Here is a 22,358-nt window from a genome sequence, read left to right as displayed (position 1 = left end):
GGTTAACTCTTGATATTTAACCAAAGAAAACATACTCGTATATTTCTGCCCACACTTGAAACAGATGCATTTTTCCTTCTACTCCTTGAAAATATCCATCGGAATGAACTTTGTGTCGCATTGATTTTGAGAGGTTCTTGACTTAAAATCAACTTGTTTATTCTTTGTTTTCAAGCTGATTTTGCAGGCCTAAAGTTACCTCCTTGTTTTGTCCTCCTTGTTTTGTGGCATGGAAAGAAGGGTATGTTGGGACTCTTGGGTTGCTTATTAGTAATGTGGATCCACCTAATTATCCCCAAAAATTGACCATTTTTTACAGTTACTTTTGTTGCCCAAATGACTATTGGGAATCATAGGTTCTCTTCAATACTTCCATGCATAATGCTCTACAAGCTCTATAGTCTTGAAAATATTGAGTCATAACATCAACTAATAGGATAGGCTCCAATACCTACACATATTAATGAAGATTTGTATTAGTGTTAACACTCTCAATGTATATGGTAAGATTAATAAATCGATTGGTTTACTCACTATAGAGGTGTTCAAGCTCAATCGCCAAGACCCACAGACCACTTATTCTTTCAAGTGTTTCAAGCCGAGCACTAATGGCTACCTCTCACATAGTCGACACGCTATCTCTCTCTATGAGTGTAGTGAGCTTACCTCCATGCCTGATCGAGTTGCCTCCTCTCTCGGAGCACTCCAATAGCTCCATGATCCAAGTAGAAGCTTCAAGCAAGCTCCATCCTCAAGCTCCACGCTCCAAGCTCCATTGCCACGAGAAGAGAAGAGAAGAGAAGAGAAGAAAAGAAAAGAAAAGAAAAGAAAAGAAGAGAGGAGAAGATGGAGAGCTTCTCCAACCATGGTTCCTCAACCTCACACTCTCACAATCCCTCTCTCAAGCACAATCTCAAGCAAGATAGAAGAAGAAGAAGAAGAAGAGAGCTAATTTTGGCCACACACAAGAATGAGAGCTTCTTCATTCACTTTTTTCCTTTTATACAAAACCCTAACCCTAATTCCCTTTGGGCAGTCATCCCTTTTTTGGTATGGGCTTGGCCCATTCCTCTAACCCTTCTCCTCCTGTTCCCTATTGGCATACCATTTTTGCACAAAGTTACCTTGTCCTTTTCCTTTTCATTTGATTGCTTCAATCTTTTCCTTGTTTGTCTCACATTGAGCAGTATAGAGTGAGGGTATCAAGTGCAATTCCCTAGCTGGGGCTTTTGGGATGTCATTTATGACTTTTTCAGCGAGACACCTACATAGTGAGAGCAAACATGTTGTTGCAGTCATGGGTTCGACTATGAGCTTTGTGTACTCTAGTGTTGGCCTTCCAATGTCCACATGGATGTACGCACGTGTGATGGCTGTCAACTTGTGATCAAGCTTCATCATGCACTTCATCTCTGGTTCATTGGTTAGATGCACTATCTCTTTGGCCAAATCTTCGAGAGATTTCTCCTCAAGCCTAGGCTTCAAGTGCTTTGGAAGTGTTGGAGGTGTCCAGGATGTTGGTTGTGATATCTCTTTTGCAAGTGAATTGCTAAGGACACATTCCACGAGGGGCGTCATCATGACCAAAGGCTATGACTGCTGTGATTCTTGATTGAAAGTAGTAGCAACTAGTTCAGTGGACTGGCTCTACTATTGGTAGACTATGTTGTAAAGTCCTTAAGCATATCAAAAGTGATCATGTCTTTTGTTGCCCTTTTTTGCGCATTCACTTGTGCAGATTGAGCATCAATTGAGCTAGCCATGGTGGATTGCACAGACATATCCTTAGGCTGAGAATTAGGGGTGGTGTCATGCCGCCCTGCACCTTGATCATTTGGAAGCTCAAATGGAGATAGAGATTTGGATTGAGCAGCTACACTTGACGACTGCTATTGTGCTTCCTATGTAAAGAGGGTGTAGGAGATTTGGGACTCCTATAAGTGGACTTGGCACTAGATGGAAGATTTGCTCGTGGCTGTTACACGATTCTACCATTTGCTTTATTGAGCAATTAGCCTTATCATGAGAAACATTGCACGTATGGTGCTCATTATCCTCTTGGAAAGTTAGTTCCTTGGGCACTAGTGGTCTTTGTGCACACTTGACACTTACATCTGATATTTGCTTGTTAAGCATGCTAGACTGAGGATCTACCTTTCAAATAGTCATGTTTGGTTTCTTGATTTCAATCGTGAGGGGCTCAGTCACTCCAATGTTGTTGACTTGAGACTTGGATTTTCATTTAGATTTCCTCCTGTGCTTCTTCACTTTTGAAATTATCTGGCCTTCAGCTAGCAGTGGTGGTTTAGTAGGTGGGGTTGGTACCCAAATCCATCTGCTACTTGTGTAATACCCTTAAGCACATAGCAACACTTTTTGGATATCCATCGCGGCGTTGTGCTGGCTCTCCATGGATACCTTCGTCTATAAGGCTTGGGCTTCTTTTGTGGTCTTCTACGATATTTGTAAGTCCAAAGCCTCTATCCTTGGAATTGTCTCCTAACCTTCTTGTTTCAAGCATGGCCTCGCTCATTGGTTCTCTTTATTCAACATGCACTTGTATCAACTCTTTCAACAAGTCCTTGCTCTCATTACTGGGCTTACGTGGTATGTTAGAATATTCCTTGTATTTCCCTCGAGGTTTGATGAGGTCACCCTTGCTAAAGGTTGTGATTATCCTCACACCCGATAGTGTCAAGTGTTCCTAGGAGGGTTTCCTTTCCACAATTAGCACTATTTAAAGGAACATGGAATAGGATAGGTAAGCTTTGTGTTTTAATAGTTACAAGGATTTCACACTTCCCTATAAGTGCTTGTGGGTATCCCCCATTAGGATTAAGAGTTGCATTAGTCAGTGTGAGCTCTGGTTGGCCTAGTAGGGTCCATGCTTCATAGGTCAAGATATTAAAATCTGCTCCTTTATTGATGAGAGCATTGACATTGACATTGTGCTCTCTTTTTGTGGTGAGTTTGACCCTAACATAAGCAAGCGATACCATATCTTCATCTTCCAGGTCTTGGCTTATACATTTAAGCCTTTTGATACATGTATTTGAGTCCCCAACTGCACAACTAGATGTGGATTCTTTACTAATGTCTTGGGTCGTCTATGTAGTGCCATTCAAGGTGTATCTATCATCAGGATTGTCATGTCTAGTCATCCTTGCAGTTGTAGCTTGATGTTGTTGCATTCCGCTTTGACTAGATGTAGTCCAAACATAGCATATACATGTTTTTGTGATGTGGACTTTTTTCCCTTGTTGTCTAGATTGTCCCATTGAGGTTCTAGGGTCTCTGTTTGTCTTTGTTCGGGTATGGGATTTTGGTTGTTGTTTTGCAAGTGAGAATTTATGCTTGTGCAGAGCCATTACTACACTAGGATCCAATTTGGAGGACCTGTCACAGTGCACATTTTCTCTCCAGCCTACTTGGGGGAGGTGCGGAGGGGAAAAATCCCCCTCTGTGGGGGTCCGAGGGGGGTGCAATCCCCCTTGGCCTACAAGGCCGTTGTACTAAATACCATGCACGATTTAAAGGACCATTTGTAGCCAAGTTTTGAACTACTTGCTCTAGATTTTAGCCCAGTGATAGATCCATGATGTGCTTTTGGCTCTATGTGGTCTCTGAGTTAGTTTCAAGGGTTAGATGTGTCAAATTTGTATTCTATTCACCTATCTAATTTTGACAGTTTTCTATCTGATTCTCAAAGGGACAATTCTCAGGAGTCCAATTATAAGAATCAGACATCCAATTTTGGGTTGGTCTGATCGACCAATCAAACGGGAGTGCTTGGTTGGTTCGATCTTGGTGGTCTGATTATGGGTTGGTTCAATTTTTGTATGTCCGATTTTCGTGCATTCGATTCCCAAGTAGTTCGATTTTGAGCATTAGATCGTGCAAGCGTCTGAATCGGATGAGTCCCATGTATCTGATCGGATGGGTTTTTAGGGTGTCCAAGTTTGAAAATCTAATCATCTGATTTTGGGAATCGAATCGTCCGATTTCGATTCAGGGAATTTGATTTTGGGAGTCCGATTCTACAAATTGAACTGTCTGAGTCCGATTTTGAGAACCGGACTATGGTAACAATGTACGATTCCTGTGGAGGACAAGTTTTCAAGGATGACGAAAATCAACTCGATTCTAATGATTTTGGTTATGGGGGTCACATAAACTTCATGAATGTAAGAATAGACCCTAATGAAGGATTGTATATACATGGAATAGCAAATAAACTCCAAAATATAAATCGGCAATAAATCAAATCCTCTTGCCCTGTTATGACAGCAGAGATCCTAATGTTTGTTTTCCTTTTTTTTCTTTGTTTTTTCCTACCCTAATGCATCCAAATCACAAAGCAAACATCAACACTACTCCAACCTACTTTTCCAAATCCAAAAAATTGAAAACTTACTTGCTAAGGAGATCGAATACCTCTTCAAACTCCCTCACTTCCTATTTATCTACCTCAAGCATCATTTTAGGGAAAACCCTACTTTAATACTCGATTCGAAGCACACAAGCACTCAAGACTTGAATCCGTTGGTCCTGGAAATGGAACCATAATGTAGAGGCGAAGCGCCATGACGCAAGGATTGCTTATTCTTTCAAGCATTTCAAACCGAGCACTAATGGCTACCTCTCACATAGCTGACATGCTATCTCTCTCTACAAATGTAGTGAGCTTACCTCCATGTTTGATCGAGTTGCCTCCTCTCCCGAGCACTCTGGTAACTCCATGATCCAAGTGCAAGCTTCAAGCAAGCTCAATCTTCAAGCTCCAAGCTCCAAGCTCCATTGCCACGAGCAAGAGAAGAGAAGAGAAGATAAGAGAAGAGAAGAGAAGAGAAGAAGATGGAGAGCTTCTCTACCACGGTTCCTCACCCTCACACACTCACTCCCTCACACTCTCACACTTCCTCTCTCAAGCACAAGCTCAAGCAAGCAAGCAAGAAGAAGAAGAAGAAGAGAGCTACTTGTGGCCACACACAAGAATGAGCTTTTTCATTCAGTTTTTGCCTTTTATTCAAAACCCTAACCCTAATTTCATTTGGGTGGTCATCCCCTTTTTGGTCCTGGCCCATTCCTCCAACCCTTCTCCTCCTCTTCCCTATTGGCATGGCCTCAACCCATGCCTCTAACCATTTATAATTTGCATGATCGCTCTTTTACAAAATAAATCATGGTGCGCATTGTGCTCTTTTACAAAAGTATTGAATTGCATTTTTTCTTGTGCACCTCTCTCCTTGATTCAGGACTTTTTTGCACTTGTGTTTCTAGATCTTTCTTAGCACGCCTTCATCTTCTGTTTCACTTTGGCCTTGGCCTTGTCATTTGCTTTAGAATTTTTAGATTTTCCACTACACATGAGCTCCTTGTTTACAACCAAGGATACAAATAGTTGCACTTTAAGTTCCTTTGAAAACCTCTTTATTTTCAATTGCTTGATTTTCCCTCTTGATGTATGACCACCAAGTATATACCCAAATCCCTCCAAATGTAAAGTTGCAAAGTACATCTTTTGCTCATTATTTCTAGGGAAGATATCAGAGTAAAACTCTAGCTTGGATGTCCACTCTTCTAAGTTGGAAGGAGATGAGGATTGGCCGTTACATTTGGACCAAACAATAATGTCCATGAATACCCTTTCATTGAAGATTGGCTACCCAATATTTTTCTACTCATAATAACCACTACATGCTCACACATGGTAATATTAATGTGTTGATCTCCCCTTGGATTTAAGGATTTTTTTGAGGTCCATGGGGACTAGTTTCCATTAAAAAGTCTTTGATTTGCTAAGATAACTTTTCTTGTGTCTTATTCTTGTCTTTATCCCTTGCCATTAGAGTATAGTCCCACGATACCCCCATCAATAAAATCGAAATATCTAGAGTTATGCAACTACGCTTGATAAATAATCTAATTCAACTTTTGAAATTAGAATCCCTCCAAAAATAGAGTGCTCAATATTGATAATCAGATCGATATAAAGTGAGATATAACCAATGAATTGAAGTTGATTGAAACTAATTATGGTTTGTCCCTACTCTGTTTTACTTCTCAATATCCTGTTTTGGCCCTTTTGCTTCAAGAATCACTTCAAGATGACGACTCCACTCATGTGTGCTTGTGTGAGAGATAAAACAACATTCAAGGATACCCATATGGGCTTCGAATCACCAGGGGGAAAACAAAGTTCTTCCCCATGTCGATTTGTCACACCCCTTCGAGATCTTTAAGAGTGAAGGAGGGTCACCTCTCTTTTGTCCTTGTCTCTACCCCAACATTAACCTTTTTTCTTAGTCGATATCATTTCTTAATGGATGCAATTACAAGCATTCCAAGAATAGAGTGATTGAAATGGATTGAGTGGAACAAAACTTTCAATTGAATGAATTGGAAATGGAAATTGAAACTTGAAATGAATGGATAGAGAATGTACTCTAGTGATGTTAGTAAACTTATTGACTTACCTTACTCACTTACCCTCTCTTGACAAATTGATAAATCAAGAAGTGACACCAATGATTAGAGATTAAGAAAATCATTAAGCATGAATTTGATGAATCTATCAACATGAATGAAGAATGCTACTATGAATGGCTCTACGATTCAATAATTTTGAGTAATGGAGTGATTATTATGATGAAAATATTCAAGAAAGAGGTTTAAAGATGGATCTAATCTCTCTTAAACAAGTGGATCTAGGCTCAACAATAGCATTCAAAGAGAGATTAAGGGAAATTTATAAAATATACTTATTTGTTAAAGCCAATTGAAGCTTGAAATGCAATGCTTGGCATATATTTATCCATTACATCAAGAACACCTCCAAAATGGTCTCCGAATACTCCTCAGTAATCTTGAATACTTTAGTAGTAATGTATGGGTTGAAATTAAGATTTATCCCAAACATTTGCTCCACTTACAATGTTGTATGTCGTGGCTAAAATGAAAATAGTCTCTTACAACTTTATATATGTGGGCCAATGTGGCACCGAGTATTTATGAAATATTCTCAGAAATTACTTGTTTAATTTATCTTCATTACAAGTAGGGGGTACTATTTGTCAAAAGTAGGGGCCCTACTTGTGTTTAGAAGCATAGGGCTTACTTCAAGCAAGGGCACATAGAGAGAAAGAAGAATTGAGAATATTGTTTGTGTGGTAGCTTATTAATAAGATTTTGAGGCTCTAAAACTTAATGCCTAAAATTGAAGTATGTACTTCTCATGTTCAAATGCAATAAGAATATAATTTGGTGGTAGCTTATTAATAAGATTTTGAGGCTCTAAAATCTAATCCCTAATACTAAAGTATGTGCTTCTCATGTTCAAATGCAATAAGAGTTTGATTCTCTCAATGTATGATCTAATGGTATGAAGAACAAGATGCAGCCTTATTTGTATAGGTTAAGGCTTCTTTAGATCACATTATCATGTTGGTGGGCTAGTTCAGGACAAAACTGGTATCACTAAATCTTTATTTACAATGTAATTATTGAGTTGGATATTTTGGATCTGTGTTCACATTGCATATTTCATGATTTGCTTTCACACTATAGATAGCGACTTGGTTTGGATTAAACCACTTGGAGGGAGTTGTATTCACATTGCAAACCTATAAACTTGATATTTGTGAAGCTACTTTCACATTGGATGCATTTGAATTTGTTTTTAGTGAATTGGTTCAACTCTTTCATGTTCACATTGCTTTCAAGAAACTGATTGTATGGGAAGACATGAATGGCTATTTGTATGCAATGGTTTTGGGGGACTATTTTATGTGAAATATAGTTGAACATGGTATGGAAGATATGCGTGGTGATTCTTAGATCTTGATTGGTTATAGTAGAGAATATGAAGCCCTCATTGTTAATATATTTTCTTTCTCCCAAATAAGCAGTGGTCACACCAGTGCAACTTTCTTTAACTAAGATTGATCTTGATGGATGATTGTGGTCCTTGATTGGGAGACATAGTATCCAATTGGTACTCTCAAATGAAGGCTAAATAAACTTGCAACATTGCCTTAGATGCCATTCCCTTAACATATTGCTCTACCCACACTTGGCAATCCATTATGGACTCTTTGGCTATTGGTGATGGCTTTTTCCAAACGAGCTACTAGTGTACTTCAACTCACCCACACTATAAAATGAGGGCCACAAATTGAAGGCTCATTTTTGTTATGATGTGAAGACAATCTTATGAAAAATGTTGGTCTCTTGGACAGCCTCTAGGAATTACGGATGATTGCTCCACCCTTTCTTGCCCTTGGATTTGCCAAGGTTGGATGATTGTTCTACCATCTACCCACACAAGAAGAGAGTGCAATATAAAGAAATTTTACCAAATTGATAATATGGAGAACAATTGATAATCAACGTTCTAGACATTTAACAAAGTTAAGTTTAATCAGTCTTGAATGATTCCTTGCAATGTTCACCTTTGCTAAATGGTTTTTGATTTTCATGATTTTCGTTCTTAGAGTTTGGTCGCACCAACTTTAAGAGCGCAAATAGAACTATATCAGGATGCTTCATTTCCTTGCTATCGTAGCATGGATGAGTTGAAGCTTAATGACAAAAAATTGGGCATTAATGTCTCATGGAGGCAAGCGATTGGACAAACCATACATATGAGGAAAATGGCCATTTTCTATTCGTTAGTTCTATTAGTTGTACATTAGAACTACACGTTTTGCTAGGTTTTTGTAGTTTTAGGATGGGGTTTGCATAACTCCATTGCCCCCACAGACTGTGAGTGCAACCTAACATTAGTGGTGACCTAGCTCTTACCCTTTCTAGTCTTTCTAGCATCTCCTCCATTCTCTTGACAACAATAGACACCTTCCTAGTTGGCAAACAAAGAGGCAAGTGGTGCTTTTCAAGTATGTGTGTGTTTTATAGATGTGTGGTCTTATTATTATGTATATATAGGGGAATGTGTGCTATTTAGGCACAAGATTTTTGTGTCACTCACATCCACTTGAAAATTCACTCCCAAGCCCTGAATCCCCATTCATATTAGCTTCCACAGCCATGTGTGAACCCAACCTTTGTTACTAACAAACACGTTTCGAGTGAACACCACCCTTAAAGTTTTTGCTGATAATGACACAAAAAGAGAAATGCACATTGCACACTAGAGGCTAGACTCTAGAGCACTCAGTACAACGGATTTAAAAATTCAAAGACGCGATAAAGGGCAGAAAAGCTGCGAACTTCTGTCCTGTCGATGTCTGTCTGCAAACTCCAGTCTTCGATGCCTGTCTTGAATTGATATTGCATATTGGACATTGCATACAGAGAGACAGATAGGGAGCAGTAGGAAGAAGAAGACGAAGCAGGAGAAGGGAAAAGCTTCCCGTTGTGGTCTCTCTCGACTGCAAAGTCTGCTGCTGCCGCTGTCTCTAGCCTAAGCACTCTCTCTCCTTTCTTCCTCGTCCAGGCCGCCTTCAACTGTCTCTGAGTCTCTCCCTCGTTTCTCTTCTGTCCCATCTTTTTTGAGCCAAAACCTCTGTCGTCTTGTCCTATTTCAACTTCGTTATTGCTAGAAATCTTTGAGCCAGAGCAGGCTTCTTCCAAACTGCGAGGTGGCGTATGATGAAGCGCGCATTACGCCCACATTTTGCACAAAGGGTCATTTGCCTGGTCCTCCATTTTGTCTGGTTAGCAGCCTTGGTGTCTTCGGACCAGCCCTTGTACAAAAACCCACATGCCAAAGTGGAAGACAGGGTCAGAGACCTGCTTGGGCGCATGACTCTGGACGAGAAGATCGGACAAATGACTCAGATTGAGCGTGCCATAGCAAACTCATCTATTATTGAAAGTCACTTCATAGGTGAGCATTTCTTCTATCAATAGGTCCTCATATGATATCTAGCAGATGGCGCCCACATTGTTCACAGATCCGCATGCAAACACTGGAAGCATATGCATTGGAGTTTAGCTGCATCACATGAATGCCCAATTCCAAAAGGCAGAGTTATCCTTGTCCTTAGTTGGGACGTTCGGGCGTTCTCTTTGTCCATATTTCCTTCTAAATTATGTTATGCATCGATGTCTGCACTCAGAGGCATGCACACTGTGGTTGAGTATTTCAAGCAAAAACCTGGCTATGATTCACTCCATGAAACATGAGCGGAAAGTTCCTAGTCAATTTAGTTTCTGATGTACGTTTCTGGATGCATATGCTGCAATACCAGCTATAAGCTGGGAAATCATAAGGGTTTGATGGCTGTGCCAAGCACGTCGGCAATGCACCCTGCTTTTTTGTAATATTTCCGCGGACCCGTACCGCAAATATTAACTTCCCGCACGCCGTGTAAACCCTGTGCAAGAGTATTTCCCTACTTCGTGATTATTGGTAACCTAATCCACACCCTGCACGCTCGAAAATGAGGTCCCACGTCAAGAATTAAAGGCCGGGGTTGAGGACCGAAAAACCGCAAGGGAACAACCGCTTGGGAAGGGCAATAGGATAAATACAAGGCAAATCTTTTTTACTATTATCCCTTCCCCCAGTTGATGCATGGCTGGAGGAGAGGGAGTGGGAGGGGAATGGCCAAGAAGGAGTGAAGTGGGGGACTGCATGAGGGGAGTCCTCCACGTGTGTGGAGGCCCTCTTCCCCACCCCCATGCCTATATAAACGCCCCCCCATCAAGGGGGTGTGGTAGAGAGAGGAACTGTGGGAGAGAGCTTGAAGGAGAGGACGGCTGTGATAGAGAGCTTGAAGGGGAGGTCGCCGTGCTGGTCGCCGAGCAGGAGGAGGTCGCCCAGTCCGCCGCTAGCTGCCGGTCCGCCAGCCACCGCCACGAACCGCCATCGCTGCCACCCTGACCCCGGCCATCTCAGGCTGCCCCGCCACGTTGGATCACCCCCCCACGTGTTTCTGTGGAAGCCTCCTTAAGCCCCCTTCCCACCACATTTCCAAGAAGACCTCTTCATACCCCTCCCCGGAACTTTGAAGAGGGGACGGTGAAGCCATAAAGACCCCGCAAGTACCATCCCGAAAAGGAATCTTCCGCATACAAGGATAAAGGCAAAGGTCGGAAGGCCGCATTCCGAGGCCAGTCACTTCGTAGACCGCAAGGGCAAATCATAAGTCGAATCCACGTCTACAATGGCCCCAAAAAGATCACAAGGAGCGACCGCGGGAGGCTCATCTCCGAATATACAAGTGGACATCTCCCCGAGTCCTCAAGTCCAGGTTCCTTCGAGTTATTCTCGCATGATTAGGCGCGCTTAGCTCATAAAAGGAATTGCATTTTTACGCTTAATTTTAATGCATACGAAAATTGGAAAGAAATACATGTGATAAAGCATCTCTTGAAACATTAGGCAAGGTTGAATTATGTCATGAATTTGAACGAGTAGAATGCTAGTTGCATGTAGTTTTGGTACATTATCAAAGTAACGAGTCTAATCCTAGGCAAGGAAATGGGATTTATAAGTGCATTATCTTTCGTCCTAGACATGGTAGAAATAAGCGTGTGCCGTATGTTAGGCAACATCCTTCTCGTAATGATTTCATGAGGCAAGGTTAACCCCATAAGGTATTATCCGAAAAGGAATAATAGAGTACGAAGATGATCTTATGAAATTGCAAATAGCATGTAAGATGGAATAAGTTAACACTAGCTTTGGATGAGTTTCATTGACTACTTCGTAGCTAGGAGAATGTTGTGTATTGCGTAATCGTCATGTAAAAAATGACATTCATTAAGAGCCGCATTTAGGAGTCAAAGCATAAGATGCCAAAGTGTAGACAACAAGGTTGTAGGTATGACTATTGATGTAAGACCTAGTAGTCCTAGGGAAAGTTAGTACCCAGATTATCATGCACCAGAGAAGGATAAAGCTATCATGGACCATGTGTTGCGTAAAAACAATAAACCGCATGTTTACGCGAATTGGTGGAGTTATAACTATTGTCCTCCGTTAGAAGGATCATCCTTGTCGCAAGACAAGCATAATTGAATTGACTAAACCACAAGGATTTATATGGGCATGATTGAGTCGATATGATAAGTATCCCAAGTGTTAACTAGGGTTAGTGCAATAATAATTCGACCTAGCATTACACTGGTTGCCAAGACAAAACCCGCGAATCTAAAGATCTTAACCACGTTCATGAAATATCGAATCAATTGGATTTTCATACATAAAATGATCTAAGGTTTTATCCTAAGGATCATTCGTTCAAAGTGATGAAACTCCGACGGAGTTGCTTATCTTTAGTACCATGGGCCAACATAACTAGGAATGGTTTGGAGGATACCCTAAAACCCTGTTACTCGGCTGGAGGTAAATTCCGTGACCGGAAAACGCTAAGCAATGGGTGGAATGATCCCGTGAAATTAGATGCAATACATGTGCAAAAAGCTGCAACATTGTATAGACTTGAGATTTGTCCACAAGAGAGTTTTGTCATCTCTTGAAATGAGGTTGGCAAGTTATTGAAGGAATTTAACTTACAAGAGGATGAGTAATCATCCTGTTACTCACTTTCCTTGGGGAATAATTGCCAAGGGAAAGGAAAGTTAGGTATTTGCAAAGGACCAGACAATAAACTAAAGCAACATGGTCGCTGGATCCTGCCACAACAAAACCTAATGTATTGGTAGGGTATGACCCTAACCCAAGAATGATAGGAATCTTGCCAAGTTGCAATTGATTCCGGATCGAATGCGGGTTGCATTCGGGGAAAAGGAGTCACTCCTTAACAGTTTGCCAGCTAAACGACCACTGGAAATTGATTGTGCTTGTAACAGTTTAGAAAGCACTGTTTGCAATGTTTGCTTAATGAACTAAAGGATGAAAATACATCTAAATACTTCAGGTTGAAGGCCTGAAGGGAGAGGCAGCTTCAGTTATCCCCGACTGCCTGCCTAACCCTAACCAAGGGGGTTGTTAGCCGCGCCGGGAACGTGGACCGAACCCGCCGTGAGAGGTCTCTCCGTTGAGTTCTGCTTGGAGCAGGAGGACGCCTGGGTGCCAGGGGGGGCTCTGGCTGTAAATCCCTCGCCTTCCGGGCCCTGCACAAGAGACTAACGTGACTCGGGATTGGATCTCGAGGCCCGCATACTAGTTTACGGGCGGAAACTTGGATTAGTGATCCCTGGGGGATTACTGGATAGCCTTCGGGCGGATTATGAATACGCCTACGGGCGGGAACTCCTTGTATTGCAAAGATAAAAGGATAAAATGATAATAAAGAAGTTGTTTGGCATTGTTTTCTTTATGTCCTGTGATAAGATTACGTGAAGGAACCAGTGCTTAACAGGGTTAATTAAGGAAGCTGTTTGTTATATGTCAAACTAATGTGGTAGGTAATTACATAACTAAAACAAACCGAGGAAAGTGCGGAGGATGGACCATGGGTCCGTCCTACGGATGGGTGGTCCCGGTTAGCCGGGAACTTTTCTCAAATCATTCGACGAACAGGACGATCGACATCACCGAAACAAGTAATGAGAACGATGACTCGGAATTATCGATTACCCGATTCAAGCTGTTTTAGGGGAACGGAATGGGACTATGCCTTTTGGCAGAGAGGTCGAGCCTTGCATCCCTCTCGTTTCCCATTCTCCTTGAACCAAGTGCAGCATGAACCCGCTTCAGACCTGGCGTTTCTGCGTAAAGTAGTTCGATCAGGTCTGACGCTAGTCGCTGTTAGTAAAATGACCAAACAATTCCAGTCGATCCTAGTGGGAACGGCCGGGACGCTTCCGTTACGTGGCAGACGCGGAAAGTCTTAGATTGCAAAACCCGCAACATTCCGTGGGAGTGCCGGGTGGAGTTTTCTAGACAACCTTTCCGATGGACTGCTAAGACGTGTCCTAGAGGATTCTAGTGGACACGTTACATTTTTGTCACGTGGAATATTCTTTACTAATAACAGCAATTGGCCTATAGGCTATAGATTATTAAATCATGCATGTATATGCTGCACTTCTAGCCACAAGCATGACAAGTATAAGAGCTTGATGGTTGTGCAAAGCACATTGACAATGTGCCCTGCGTTTTGTCAAGTGAAATGGAAAGTTCGTTACTAATAACAGCGATTGGATAGATTGAATCACTCTCCTTTCATCACATAGTACTGTAAAGCCTGAAGGCTCGCAAAAGATCATTAACATACTTGCAGATGGGAATGAGCGCACGATTGTGGCCTCTCTGTTTAGTGAACGGAAATGGAATACGTTAAGGTAGGTTATAAATGAGCATGCAATGCGTGAAACAAGGTTGATCCCTACTTCCCACTGCACGTATCGGTTGGAGCATTAGTGTGAAACAAAAGGCTTCGAAAACCATGTAATGTTTATTAATGATACGTTCCTCAAAGTCGTATGGCGTTCCTTGAATACCGGACATAGTATGGTACTCCTTACTACCATTTCCTTCGGCAGGGAGTATACTAAGTGGTGGAGGCAGTGTTCCATCAGATCAGGCATCTCCAGTTTCTTGGATGGATATGGTAGACGGTTTTCAGAAGGCTGCCATAGCTACCCGCTTGGGAATTCCAATAATCTACGGCATAGATGCAGTACATGGCCATAACAATGTTTATGGTGCCACCATTTTTCCACACAATGTGGGTTTGGGGTGTACAAGGCAAGTATTTATGGAGCCTTTTCTTCATTCAGCTTAATATTAATTAATCATAGGGTATTCACACCTGAAGATGGGAGCCTTAATTTCATTCCATGCTGTAGAGATGTGGATTTGGTCAGGCGAATTGGAGCAGCAACTGCTTTGGAAGTTCGGGGAACAGGCATCTCTTATGTGTTTGCGCCTTGCATTGCGGTATTTGCAAATTTATGTTCTAAAATCTCTTTAAAGCAAGTCTGTAAATGTAGTGTCAGTTGCATCATCCCTGCTGTCTGGAAGTCCAGGTGTGTAGGGACCCAAGCTGGGGTCGTTGCTACGAGAGCTACAGTGAAGATCCTCAACTGGTCAGAAAAATGACAGAAATCATTGTGGGTTTGCAAGGAAAAGCCCCTGAATCAGGCATTCCATTTGTAGCTGGACAGTAAGTACTTTATGAAAACAAAATTCGAAAATTCTGAGAAGGATTTCCTGTAGTTGCCTGTTATGCCCTCGTCATGGCAGGCAAAATGTTGCAGCGACTGCAAAACATTTCGTTGGGGATGGTGGCACTGTCAATGGAATTGACGAGAACAATACAGTGTCTAGCTTTAAAAGCTTGATCAATATTCACATAGTCGCATACAGAGATGCGATTGCCAAAGGAGTCTCCAGTATTATGGTGTCTTACAGTAGCTGGAATGGGCAGAAGATGCACGACAACCATTTCCTCATAACGCATGTCCTTAAAAAGCAGATGGGATTTAAGGTGATCGTGCGACACTATATTCATTAGCATTAAGTTACCATGGACATCGACTGTTCAAAGTAATCATAACATTTTGTTGGATAAACTCATTCTAATTGCTCCATGGAGTGCACAGGGATTTGTGATCAGTGACTGGCAGGGACTTGATAGAACAACTACCCCCTGGGGTGTTAATTACACGTCTTCCGTGATGATGGGTGTCAATGCAGGAATAGACATGGTTGGTATTGATTTCACCTTAGTATCCAACTTCGCCTTTGTATCTGTTGTACAGCATTTTAGCAGAATTACTTTTACACTGAGGATGAGCATTGCCTGCAGATTATGGTTCCATTCAATTACACAGCCCTCCATGACGATATGGTAGCCCTTGTGCATTCAGAGCACATCCCAATAAAGAGAATCGATGATGCAGTTGGACGAATTCTACGAGTGAAGTTCAGTATGGGTTTGTTTGAAAAACCATTTGCAGACCGCTCTTTGGCCAACATGGTTGGTGCTAAGGTAGGATGTTCCTAAATGCAGTACTGAGATTTTGCATCTTACTCACACTACTGCTTCCGGGAAAGATTGCTTGAGGTGATGATATTAAATGCAACGGATGATGGTAATGGGGTGAGATGGTGGTGCTTCTAAGGATCTTGGTTAATCCTCAGTTTGCCTTAAACGAGTGTTCATTCATCTCATAGAGCCTTACATTGTCCTTGCAATCAAAACAGGAACATAGGGATCTTGCCAGGGAAGCCGTTCGAAAATCTCTTGTACTCTTGAAGAATGGGAAACCTGGACATGCCCCACTTCTTCCATTAGACAAAAAAATTTCAAAGATTTTGGTTGCTGGAAGCCATGCTAATGACATTGGAAATCAATGTGGAGGTTGGACAATCACTTGGCAGGGTGAAAGTGGAGACATAACAAAAGGTGACACTTCAGCAACGTTGTGAAGTGATTGGTACTAGTTAGCACTTTATAGATAAACAGAAATTCCTGTAGGGTGTGTGAGATTTATATGTAAAATTTGAAGATGCCTGACTTGGACAACGAGAAAGCTGCACTTGAACAGAAGCAGTTCATTTCAGCAGCTTTGCACTTGGTATAGAGAGTCTTTACAAACAAGTGCCCCTTGTATTGCAGGGATAACTATTCTTGAAGCTATCAAAAGCATAGTCAGTACTTCAACAGAAGTGGTGTATCAACAAAGTCCAGATGCAAATTTTGCCAAGGATCAGGACTTCTCTTACGCTGTGGTGGTGGTGGGAGAGATGCCATATGCAGAGTTTCTGGGTGATGACAGGCAACTCGTTATACCAGATGAAGGTGTACAGACTATTCAAAATGTGTGCAACACTGTCAAATGTGTGGTGGTGTTAATCTCAGGGCGGCCTCTGGTAGTTGAGCCCTATTTATCGCTGATGGATGCATTTGTTGCAGCATGGCTGCCTGGCACAGAGGGCCAGGGTATTGCAGATGTGCTGTTTGGGGACTATGCATTTCAAGGGAGATTATCCCGGACATGGTTCAAGACTGCAGATCAACTTCCGATGACTGTTGATGACAGACATTATGATCCTCTCTTTCCGTATGGGTTTGGGATGAATACTACAGCCAAAGTAGGTAGGTGATATCTTCTTGTCTGTGTATATTGCACATGTCACCTGATCTTGATTTGTGCCTCAATCTCATGCGCCTGATCCCCTTTTTCATATCAAGGGACAGCACGCAACTCCCCTCGGACATTGCTGGTACATGGTTAGATCAACATACAATAAATTAGTGATTAGCCGTGCATGACCATATACAGTGGTTATGAAGGCCTTTCCTGTCATGGCTTCCCATTTGGCCAGTTTATACGAGACTCAAATTTCTTGACAATGTGTGGATTTCTTTTGGTTTAAACTTCTTGAGATTTTCTGTAAGATTTAACAGGGAATGATGTTTTTGGTTTTCCTGTGTGAATCAGGCCAGGCTCCTCACCGCAGAAATGTTTGCAGTCACGTATTACTCATTGCGTATGTCATTCTGCTCCTGCAGTCTTGGCAATAGCATGTCCTGCCAGTTTGAGGAAGATATGTTGGATGATGCTAGGGGGTAGCCATGTTTGCAGTGCAGAAATGTCCATTTGATAAAGTCAGCTGACTGGACTGGGCTTTTGGCTTTTGCAACTGGATCCCTGCCTCTGGACGGAGCATGTGCTTGTTCTTGGTTTCAGATGAATATGGCCCTGGCCCCTCTCTCCTGGAACTCAATGGAAGAATGCCTCACACGTGTCCTAGAATTTCGCTGTTATTCACGTAAATAGCTGTGTTCCCTTGTGCCAAACATAAACAGCACAAGAAGTGGTTCCTTCTAACATCGCCTTACTGCTGGGGCGATGTTCTGGTAATATGACTTTGTAATCTCTTGGCTTACACACCATTGGTTGGATGTAAAGGGTATAATCATTGTGCAATGAATGATCGAGATGGTTGTGAAGATGCACTGAAACAATTTGTGATCAAATGATTGTGTAACTGGAATTGGAAGCGGGGGGCAATGCACCAAATGATCAGAAGGAACGAGTATATGGCCAACTTCACTAATGTCATCATAATAATGCTGGTGAATTACGGGTGAGGGTGCATGTGCAAAAAAAACAAGGGGTTGCAAGAGCAGGGCCAAACCTTTGAGAGGGAGACGTCGTAACAGTACGTGTATGACGTTTTACATTATCCTCAATTGACCAAAATGCTCAGAAATATAATTCACTACCATGAAGCGTGACTAGCAAAAAATCTTGAACCACCACTAAACAGAGAAGAGAGTCTTGCATGTAGGATTATGAGCAACCCGAATGGACTTCCACTCATCACTACAAGATATTTCATATCTCAGCTTGGCAAGCACTGAAATACTACTCGGTAATAGACTTGTTGCCCCTGGAATCGAATCACATGATTATCATAATCCTAACGTTCGGAATCATTCTCATGTTCTGGCACTCGTATCTTCGATGATTTCCGAGGCATAGGGGGAGACACGTACAACATATCTGTCTCCTTGCGTGATCCTTCGTCTTCTGCATCGCATTCAGTACCCATTCTTCTTCCTTGCTGGTCGAAGCATATCATCGTTTTAGCTCTTCCATCATATGATCATTGAGAAAGCCCACTTCAACTAGATTCCAAAGATCACGCCACCACCTCTTGACTCCCTTCGACTAGTTTTTTGTTTCCTAATGAGCAAATGTATATATATACATATTTACAGCTAAAGACGGGAACCTTATACTCTTCCTTGACAAAGCTTTTGCAAGGGCTTTACATGCTCCTCTTACTTAAGAGTCTTTTGAAGGGCCTTATAGACTTAGCTATGCTTCATGACATCTATATAGGTATTGACATTGGTGGCCTTACACTCATCGAAAGACTCACTAATGCTTGTCATGGTGCATAGACTTGGCTATGCTTTTTGCAACCTCTATGGATATTGACATGAGGATGTGAAATTTTGATGCTTTGCTTAGCACTTGGTTAAAGAGTCAATCTAATTGCAAATACATGAGGTGCATGTTAGTTATTTCACAACATGGGACCTAGGATCCCAAGATGTCAAATGGTGCCAAAGGGAAAAGTTGTTACAAGTTATACATGATAGGTGCTATGTGGTACTTAGTGTTAGAATTTAGCCTAGAACATTTAATTAGTCATAAGTGGTAATGGTGGCACTAGGGAATTGCTGTTGATTAATTAATTAATGCCAGTTTACTTAAATTGGTATAGTCAATTTGATTGTTGGTTAGTGAAACTAAAATTTTGAGTAAGAAATGCATTTTAAAAATTAATTAATAAAGGAGGATAATGTTGAAAATTAGATATGGAAGGTTGCAACTTGGTAAAACTTGCTAATGCAAGTGAAAAGAAGATAGTGGAAGGTGGTACTAGGGAATTGTTGTTGATTAATTAATTAATGTCAACTGTGAGGCTAAATGAATGCTTATGATTACTTAAATTGGCCTAGACAAATTAATTTTCTGAGCACGAAATGCATTCTAAAAATTAACTTAATAAAGAAGGTGAATGTTGGAAATTGGATTTGGAAGGTTGCCACTTGGTAAAACTTACCAATGCAAGTGGAAAGAAGATTGTGGAAGGATCATTTTAACCCACACACACACACATACATACACACATACACAGAGGTACACTTCTTGTTGCAACAGACAAGCCATAGCTAGCCAACAAGAGACCCTTGAGGAGTTAGTGGCTTGCCCAAAAGAGACTAAAGTAGGAGAGGACAATAATTTGAGAGTTATTACAACCAAGCAATAATTTATTTGGTGTATTTCATATGTGGAGACAGCTTTCATGGCTGTCTATGTAGGGTAGCAATTGATTTTTTTTAATTTTCTTGCATTGAAAGTTAAAATTTTCTCTTTCCTCATCATTCTCTATTATCCTCCAATCTATTTTCATACTTCCTAAGCAATTTCTTCCAAATTCATCCATTGGATGTGGAGGTTTTGATGGATCTAACGACTACCTTAGGAAGTATGCTTAGAAATTGACGGAGACTTGAATTTCAAGAGAGTTAAGTAGCCATTTAGCTAACAAACATTTGAGGATGAATTTGTCACCCACCAAGGAGCAGAATTGAAGGCCAATCCTTGAGCAAACCAAGGGGTAAATTTGTTTGAAGGTTTATTGGTAATTTATGACAACAAGAGGCACTTTCATTAGCAGAGGAGATTGAAGAATCTTAGTGTACTCCATTCATTTGCAATAACAGGTAAAGAAACACCATGAGGGGCACCAATTTTTGGAGTCAACAAGTTGTCTCTTTTCCAAGATTAAGTGCTAAAGTATGCATTTCAATTTATATGCTTTAATTACTCATTGTAGTCATTGATTAATCAACTTATTATCATCCTCTCCGAGGAGAAATGCCATATCATAGTTCCATTATTGGGATACGGTCAATTCCCTTGACTTGATGGGCTTGAGGCTCCTAATTGAAAGTCATAAGCTTTACTCTATTGCTGAAAGTGTGTTTAAATGAGCATTTACAATAAGAATGTCTTCTTATAGTGAGACGAGATCAACTAGTGATGATGTATCTCATTCTAAAAATGCACATAATGAAGAGAAAGCCACAATGCCTAATCTTGGAATGTGCTTACAACTTGGACATTAAGAAGATAATGTGGTTATTGACTAAGAAACGGGACCTTCTAAGCCACATGATGTGGCTAAGCAACAAGGAGGTGAAGAATATAAGGGATACCATCAAATTCCTTGACAAAGCCACAATGGCTAATCTTGGAATGTGCTTACAACTTGGACATTAAGAAGATAATGTGGTTATTGACTAAGAAACGGGACCTTCTAAGCCACATGATGTGGCTAAGCAACAAGGAGGTGAATAATATAAGGGATACCATCAAATTCCTTGACATGGTAGGCTTGAGGCACTTGATTGAAAGTATAAAAGCTTTTCTCTAATGTTAAAATTGTGTTCAACTAAACATTTATAGCAAGAGTGTCTTCTTATAGCAAGATGGGATAAACTAGTGATGATGTATCTCATTCTAAAAATGCATATGATGAAGATGAAAATTCAATGTCCAATTTTGGAATATGTTTATAGCATGGACAATGACATAATGTGGTCGTTGACCAAGAAGTGGGTCCGCCACATGATATAGGTAGCTAGTAAGGAGGTGAAGAATATGATGACTAGTTTAAGACTCAGTGTAATAAAGCATATAACTTAGTGATACCTTGATATTCGATGATGGTAGTTGCTAAGGTTGAAATTACTTATCCCCTCCTTGGTCATAGAAATCCCTTTTGATCAATTACTGGTTATTAAATGCCTCTTGATGTAAATGATCAATGCTAATCAATTCCATTGATAGAATGTTGAATCCCTTGATACGATCCTTCAAAAAGGGTTGTTGTAACCTCCGATCCTTTGATATAAGCTTTGTTGTTGAAGACATATTGAAAGCTTGAAGTAGTTCTTGTTGAATGCTTTCTATCCATGTTCAAGAGTATAAAATGACATAAGATTCTTCCATAAATCAACAATGTTGACCAAGATTTAATGGGATGAACCTCCTTTTATGCCCTAAAGCGACTTAACACAAAAGTCCCATGATTAGGAGCACAATGATTCAAGGTTTTGCAAAGATTTGATTCCTTACTATGATGGTTGTCAAGGGAGATAAAATCCCTTCAAATTTTGAAGAAATTTATGAAATCTTGGTTGATCCTTGAGATATGATGAAGGATTCAATCCCTGGAATGAGTTAAGACCAAAAGTCCCTTGGGACTTTAAGCAAGATTGGACAATTTTTTTAAAATGAGATTCATGTTGCCTTGTTTTGTCATCAAGAAAATGGGAGTAATCTTCCAATTGTTGAATGATTTTACTTCAATCTTGCATCAGTGATGCATGTTGATGATTAGAGAGTGTCTAGGAAAAGATTGAGTAAAAGCCCCTTGAGATTTTCCAAGATTTAATCAAGAGATTACTTGTTGTCCATATACTCCATGGCAAGGTTTTGGAGCATAAAAAATATACAAGGAGTGGTTGAAATATTGTCCAATGTTTCAATGAAAAGGGTTGAGAGCAAGAATAGGAAGCTTATCTAAGGTTGATGCAAGCTTTATGAAGTAATAGTCTGTTTCCAGTGTCATGATGACCATGAACTGAATACAAATCTCCCTTGCTCAAGTATGTACCTTCAACAATGCATTCCCCTTACTAGTAACAACCTTGATGAAGCTTTTGATGACCAATGATCAACACTTGGTAATCAACAATAGTGGTGGTAATCTAAAGCTTTAGAATAGGAAGATGGTGCAATTTTTGGGTATACAGTAGGCCATGTCTGGTGAAAACTAGTCATATGACTACTCAATCAGCTTGGAAATAAGGTAAGGAAGAAGGATATGTGAGCTTTTGCTCAAGAAGAAGTCATGGCAAGGAGGCATGAGCTCTAAAGATCCATAG

At 40.9% G+C, this 22,358-nt stretch overlaps 1 protein-coding gene across 3 annotated transcripts; it reads left to right on the top strand.

Annotated features, from left to right (window-relative positions):
- The first annotated feature begins 9,250 nt into the window (after positions 1-9,250).
- LOC148029455 (uncharacterized) lies at positions 9,251-18,827 on the top strand. Of its 3 annotated transcripts, none has more exons than XR_015692429.1 (11): positions 9,251-9,847; positions 14,419-14,623; positions 14,725-14,815; positions 14,905-15,041; positions 15,122-15,365; positions 15,481-15,585; positions 15,687-15,869; positions 16,085-16,286; positions 16,500-16,979; positions 17,076-17,238; positions 17,326-18,827. XR_015692429.1 is itself a non-coding variant. In XM_087688275.1 (11 exons), the coding sequence occupies exons 1-11, from the start codon at positions 9,607-9,609 to the stop codon at positions 17,406-17,408; spliced, it is 1,857 nt and encodes a 618-aa protein (XP_087544401.1). In that variant the 5' UTR covers positions 9,251-9,606; the 3' UTR covers positions 17,409-18,817. The 3 variants fall into 3 exon arrangements, 2 of the variants coding, with proteins under 2 accessions (XP_087544401.1, XP_087544400.1); XM_087688275.1 differs by lacking the exon at positions 17,076-17,238 and having other exon boundaries at positions 16,500-16,682; positions 16,797-16,979; positions 17,326-18,817; XM_087688274.1 differs by lacking the exon at positions 17,076-17,238 and having other exon boundaries at positions 9,253-9,847; positions 17,326-18,798.
- Positions 18,828-22,358: the final 3,531 nt, after the last annotated feature.

Source organism: Lygodium microphyllum, chromosome 11, assembly GCF_053477565.2.
Source record: "Lygodium microphyllum isolate KBCC chromosome 11, Lygodium_microphyllum_v1.1.10, whole genome shotgun sequence".
Classification (NCBI taxonomy): Eukaryota; Viridiplantae; Streptophyta; class Polypodiopsida; order Schizaeales; family Lygodiaceae; genus Lygodium; species Lygodium microphyllum.
The sequence above is the reverse complement of the archived record's forward strand: the minus strand, read 5'-3'. Positions and strand labels throughout refer to the sequence as shown.

Excerpts from the sequence above, each read along its gene's own strand:
- LOC148029455 (XM_087688274.1), top strand. The coding sequence starts at position 9,607 with ATGATGAAGCGCGCATTACGCCCACATTTTGCACAAAGGGTCATTTGC. Across the intron at positions 9,848-14,418 it reads TATTGAAAGTCACTTCATAG|GGAGTATACTAAGTGGTGGA; the intron begins GTGAGCATTTCT and ends TTCCTTCGGCAG. Across the intron at positions 16,980-17,325 it reads GAATACTACAGCCAAAGTAG|GCCAGGCTCCTCACCGCAGA; the intron begins GTAGGTGATATC and ends TGTGTGAATCAG.